At 38.8% G+C, this 5,571-nt stretch overlaps 2 protein-coding genes across 3 annotated transcripts; both read right to left on the reverse strand.

Annotated features, from left to right (window-relative positions):
• Nucleotides 1-100: 100 nt before the first annotated feature.
• On the reverse strand, nucleotides 101-2,517 carry LOC126706122 (uncharacterized). The gene is made up of 2 exons (XM_050405422.1): nucleotides 835-2,517; nucleotides 101-473 (listed from the first exon to the last, which is right to left on the reverse strand). Exon 1 carries the CDS (start codon nucleotides 2,025-2,027, stop codon nucleotides 894-896), a length of 1,134 nt encoding a protein of 377 aa, XP_050261379.1. The 5' UTR covers nucleotides 2,028-2,517; the 3' UTR covers nucleotides 101-473; nucleotides 835-893.
• A 157-nt stretch (nucleotides 2,518-2,674) lies between these two features.
• On the reverse strand, nucleotides 2,675-5,290 carry LOC126706123 (probable arabinosyltransferase ARAD1). Of its 2 annotated transcripts, none has more exons than XM_050405425.1 (2): nucleotides 4,337-5,290; nucleotides 2,675-3,287 (listed from the first exon to the last, which is right to left on the reverse strand). In XM_050405425.1, exons 1-2 carry the CDS (start codon nucleotides 5,151-5,153, stop codon nucleotides 3,271-3,273), a joined length of 834 nt encoding a protein of 277 aa, XP_050261382.1. In that variant the 5' UTR covers nucleotides 5,154-5,290; the 3' UTR covers nucleotides 2,675-3,270. The 2 variants fall into 2 exon arrangements, with proteins under 2 accessions (XP_050261382.1, XP_050261380.1); XM_050405423.1 differs by having other exon boundaries at nucleotides 2,675-3,301; nucleotides 4,337-5,288.
• Nucleotides 5,291-5,571: the final 281 nt, after the last annotated feature.

Genomic DNA, 5,571 nt, shown 5'->3' on the forward strand with positions numbered 1-5,571 from the left:
ATGAAAAGTGGATACACCACTTTTTGAAACCAAACAGGCCCTTAACTATTTAAGTACCCTCATCTTAAAGAAATTTTGTAAAATTTATGCAAATAGAACTTACCAGCTTCAACTCTCATTGGTATTCCAGAATTTTTCTGTGGTGACATTTCTCAACATTGTAACTAAAAATCCCTGCTTCACAGCAGAGGTGGAATCTACAAATATTACAATCTCTCCATAGTCAATGAGATCTTCAAAAGACAATTCAGTTCTGTAACTTACTACTATTGTTAGGACACACATGCTAAGTATAGCATCAAAAGGTCGCCCAAAACAGGCGTGGAACAGTCAGGATTAAAGCAGAACTTTGATGAGTGCAAACCTTGTGAATCTAAACTCTGATAGTTAATGTGTACTGGTGCTCCATGTTTCATTATGACATTTTCTTAATTTTCAGGTACTTGAAAATACAAACCACGGACTTATCCAACCTACAAATGCAGAATCAGCTAGTGAGGCCACCAAAGTATAAATCTCGGTCAAGACAATATTGCTTTGCAACCAAACATCTTTTGTCAAGAAACTTCTGCAACTCTGATGGCTTATAAAATCTCTTGGCTGCAAAAGACCATTAACTATAGCTAAAAATTGCTCTATATTTTAGTGGAATGAAGGAATTTCAATTTTGTAAGCAAAAAAACATATTATAGACAGTTAGATTACTAATAGAAATGGGCAGTCTCAATATGAAAACAAATAACAAAGTCAAACATGAAGAGCCCATATGTAAATTTTGGAACATAAATGGTCAAAATAAATACAATCCAAAACTTTTAAGAGGCAAAATTATACTTTAGTCAATAAATCTTGAGTGTATCCAAGACATGATTCCCATGGCCTTGTTGAGACAGTCAATTAGTTCTGTTGAGCCGAATTCCATGGCACTGTGTGCTAAGCGTATCTAAGACATGGTCTGGATTCCAGCTTATATTTCTCACACAATCTAGTCGTTCTAATACCAGCTCGGCAATCTCTGCATCTGCATGGTTTTCGATAGGAAATAAATCTGACTGAGTGCAGGCCTGATTTACTTCCTTGACGCAGCGCAGCGCACGTATCCAAGACATGACTCTTATGGTATTGGTGAGGTCCACATTTTGTGCGTGTCGCTGTGGGAACACACGACCTTTTTTCCTGTTGAACTGGTGAATTACCTTTGTTGAGCCGAATTCCATGACACCATGCGCTACGCGTATCCAAGACATGGTCTGGAGTCCAGCCTTCCGGCCCTGTTGAGCCCGGTAATGCCTCGACTTTAGCAGGGTGTCGCCAACAAGCCAAAGGGGCTTTGAACTCGAAGTGCTGAAAAGTTTATGTATGATGCTGCCTGGCCATGATCTCCTGAGCTGGAAGAACGAGACAGCCTTGTCTTTAAACTTTTGATCATCCTCGTCCACATTGTAGAACCCTTTTGCAGCACTGAAAGTGCGCGACCAAGGAGAGGATGGCCAGTCTAACTCCCAGTAGATAGCGTAGGTCCACCTCTCGCGGCAGGCCTTCTTGAACACTGCTTCAACCTCTTGTGGGAATTTCCTCTCGTCCTCTTTGTCAGAGATGTGAAATTTAATTGGTTGCCAGCGAGGTATATTAGGCTCATCATGCCTCAACTTGCTTTTGTTTGATGTATTCTGATCATGGTGATACCGGGTTGATTCATTTGGAGGCGAATAGGAATAGTTTGGCCGGAAGATTGAGGGTATGGAATGAGCTAATTCGTGAAATGGTCTTTCACTAGTTAATGAATTTGGCTGAGACTGTGTGGGTGGAAAAATTGATGGTATGGAATAAGGAGAGTAGTGTTTGGTTTGAGAAGATACAGAACTTGACAGAGAGTTGTATGGTGGAAAGAAGAATGATATGGAAGGAGAGAAGTTTAAAGGCGTTTGATTAGATAATGAAATATCACTACCAGACTCAGACTTGGCTGCTGGAAAGAGCGAAGAGATGGAATTCGGATCAGAAGAACGCGGTGCAATGGATGCCATCAAATAACCCAAAAGGAAATGGAAGATTAATCATTAATCAATGTGACAAAAACTGTGAGGGAGGGACCATTGGAGGGGTTTCACAACAATGAGGGTAACTTCATAAAAACAAAGAGAGAAGGAATGGACTTCATAGGAAAATTCCTGGCAACTATTGATCCGCGGTTTCTTCAGGAGATGGAAGACTTTTTTTTTTTTTTTTTTTTTTTTACCATTTAAAAACAATAGACCGTTACCGCTAGCGGAAAAACTCTTGTTTGACTGAGTCACTAACTTCTAGAAACAAATCCTCAAAGCGTTTCTCAAAAAACACTTTGTAGATGAGTCTATCGACTTTTGACATTTTCTATCTCAGTTTCTCTTAAACTAAGATGTGATGTGGAAATCTTGTCATTTTATTTCACTACAATTCAAAAATTTTATCAATTGGCCTTCTTCCAATTTAGAGCCTAAGACCATTACGTAAATGATAAATCCTAATTTCAGGAGGCAAAGCAGATGTGACTCTTAGTGGAGAATGCAAATTCATTCAAAATAATAGTAATTAAAAACACACACACACAAAGAGGGATATATATGATAAAGACCTTATAAATCATAGGTAAGACTGAATTTTATTTTATTTTTAAACATTGAACACTAAAGGATTATGACGGCTCAAATAAAAGAATCAACATAAACGTGATCCTTGTAATCTCTATCATGTACATTTCAAGTACATACAACCAAGTTTCCAGATGCTAAATTTGTTTGTGTCAAGATAGAAAAGAAGATACAAAGTGGGGAGAGGGAAAGAGCGAGTGTGTGTGTGGGGGAGAAGGGGGGAAAATAAGTGAGGTATCCAAAGAAAGAAAAGTGTAAGGAAACCCAAAATTCAAAAACCCCGTAAATGGAAGGGATTCCATATTCACATCTACCTTCAGTTCTGGTGAAAAAAGTTATTTTATACAGTTAAAATTTCTTGATCTTCTCCTTGCTGAAGAAAAGCCATGCACTTGCTCTCAATATGCAAAAGACTTTGATTCTTTAGGCAGGCATAAAGTTCCAGAATCATTGTCGAAGGCAGCATCATCGGGTGGTAGCAATGCCACTTTGATTTGAACAGTGACATGCAGAGCAATCTGGCTCAGTCACATGCATTGTGGCAAGCCTTCTGTCACAACTGATCATCAGTTTAATCAAGGGGAGCTTCTGTGATACTTGGCGCCAGACTTCATTCACTGTCCCATTTGGATCTTTGTACTCAAAGTTTCGCTTCACCTGAATTACAAGAACTAAATTGAGAATAATTAACCTTAGGAAGCTGGTGTTACTAGCACACTTTGATCTCTGATTCTCTACATATTAGGTTCTATGTCATGACAAATTATTAAAAGAAGATTTATGGAAAATTTCAATGCATAAAGAATATGCAGCTGCCATGTCACCATCATTATTGTGATTTGTGAACATTATCATCAGGTGACTAGTATCACAAAAATCTTCATGTCCTCCACAAGTCAGATGCTAAGCAGAATCAAATGTTTCCAAAATGTCCTCTCACTCATCGTATCAGCAGAAAAATACTACCAATTTGGTTCATCTAAGGTGATGCACTCATGCAAGTCCAACTGAATCAGTCAAAAGTAAAATATATTTTTGTTAAGCATTGGATCCCGGAGCTGTAATGGAAGCTATCTCTTTCAAAAGTCTAATAACTCAATGGAAGGAAAAGAACACATCAAGGCAAACAATTGAATTCCATAGCTGAGGAAGGCTGTATACTGACTATCCAACACTGCTCTTGCTTGCCAAAGTTTGGAGAATGGTCCTATTCTAGCTCCAACAACTACAAAAAGCGTCTAGTTTGGCCTAATTTCCTTCAGTATTTCTCACTTTGAGAGATCATTCTTTGTATTCAGATCATTTATGGGGTATTCGGAAAATCACATATTTATTTCAATTCATGATGAACAAAAATTCTTATCCCACTGCATTCAGAAGTAGCAAAAAGTTGCTTAACTAGTCTGACTCCCTAAAAAGCTCAACCTCAACAAATACACTTTGATTCATTGTGTATATATAATAATAATTAATCTCTAAATGCAGTGAACCAAACTATGTTGGTATGCTTGTCTCAAAAAACATAAAAACTATATTGATATGCTTAACTGAGTCCAATAAAAATCATATTAAACAACTAATAAATAATCCAATAGCAACTTTTTTTTTTTTTGGTTAAACTTAAAATCTAAAAGCAACTCAATAATTATAATATTTAAAAGAAATAAAAACCCAAGAAGAAAAATTGATTTAATTTAAATAATTACCTTTGCGAAACCGATTGCCCATGAAGAACAACAACGTTTTCCGATCCTCAACGCCGACATCTCCATTATAGGCACTAATCTTATGCGAGTCAGGCACCACCACATCCTTAACCAACGAGGAATGGCCGGGCCTTACCCGCCCGAGATCCGAGACCAACAACACGGCATTCTTGACCCGATCCATGACCCGGTTCAACGCATTCGGATTCTGGCAAACCAACACGTGGTCCCTCCTCTTGTTCCTCCTCCAATACTCTTGCCCCTCCAGCCACGTCACCAGCTCCTCCTGCGTCTCCGAATCCGAGTACTTCTTGACCTTACCCGACCCGTTCGCAGAATGGGTCCTGCTCACAACCCAACTCAAAGAAGAGAAAAACGGCACGTAAAACAAGTCAGCTTCGTTAGGATCCATGACCCGAATGACTGGAGACCCGGTTCGTTCATTTTCGGGTCGGGTTAAGTCCAGCAACAAGTGCCACTCCAAGGAGTGCTGGTGACTCGGGTACTTGAGTTTTTGGAGCGTTGACTTTGCCACGTCAGCAAAACCATGTGCTGTCCAGAAATGTTCGACAACGCCGTAGGTGAACTTTGTCGGAAGATCATCGTACATGTAAACTTTGACTCGCATGGAGGAAGAAGAAGAAGAAGAAGTGTCGGGTGAAATGGGAGGAAGAAGAATATTGGGCCTAATGGGCTTGGTGGGTTTTGAGGAGGCCCATGATTGAATGGTGGTGAAGCAGATATAGATGGATAGCACGAAGAAAAGCATGGCTGTGAGTGTCTGGTTCAACAGCCAAGTCCTGCGCCTTTTGTTCATCACTAAATAACGGAAGCTAATTAAGCTTAATGATCAGTGACAGTTAGTGATTTTTGGAAATACAAAAAACAAAAACAATGCAACGTTCTTTAAGATTCCAATTATACAGAAACAAGTGTGTATTTTTTTTTTAACAATATAGATATATATAGTGCATGGAAAGAAGTGATTTTTAAATAAAAAAAAACATATATATTTTACTAATACTTGTATTATTATATAAATATGGTATCGACAGCAGGTTTATATGTAGAGCCATCTCTATTGACTCATAAGAGTTAAGAGAGAGATTTGTGGTTGTGAAGTTGTGACCTACAAGGCTACAACTTGTGAGGGCGGTGTCGGTAGTGAACATGGAGACAATGTGCGCAGAGAGGAAGATAGAGACGTGTGTGTCGAGGAGGGTATTGAGTTATTT

This window comes from Quercus robur, chromosome 11 (assembly GCF_932294415.1).
Source record: "Quercus robur chromosome 11, dhQueRobu3.1, whole genome shotgun sequence".
NCBI lineage: Eukaryota > Viridiplantae > Streptophyta > Magnoliopsida > Fagales > Fagaceae > Quercus > Quercus robur.

What these genes read in the sequence shown, in the direction of transcription:
- LOC126706122 (XM_050405422.1), bottom strand. Translation starts at nt 2,027, where the DNA reads ATGGCATCCATTGCACCGCGTTCTTCTGATCCGAATTCCATCTCTTCG.
- LOC126706123 (XM_050405423.1), bottom strand. Translation starts at nt 5,153, where the DNA reads ATGAACAAAAGGCGCAGGACTTGGCTGTTGAACCAGACACTCACAGCC. An exon ending in GGGCAATCGGTTTCGCAAAG is followed by an intron (nt 3,302 to 4,336) that starts GTAATTATTTAA and finishes TTCTCAATTTAG; the next exon opens with TTCTTGTAATTCAGGTGAAG.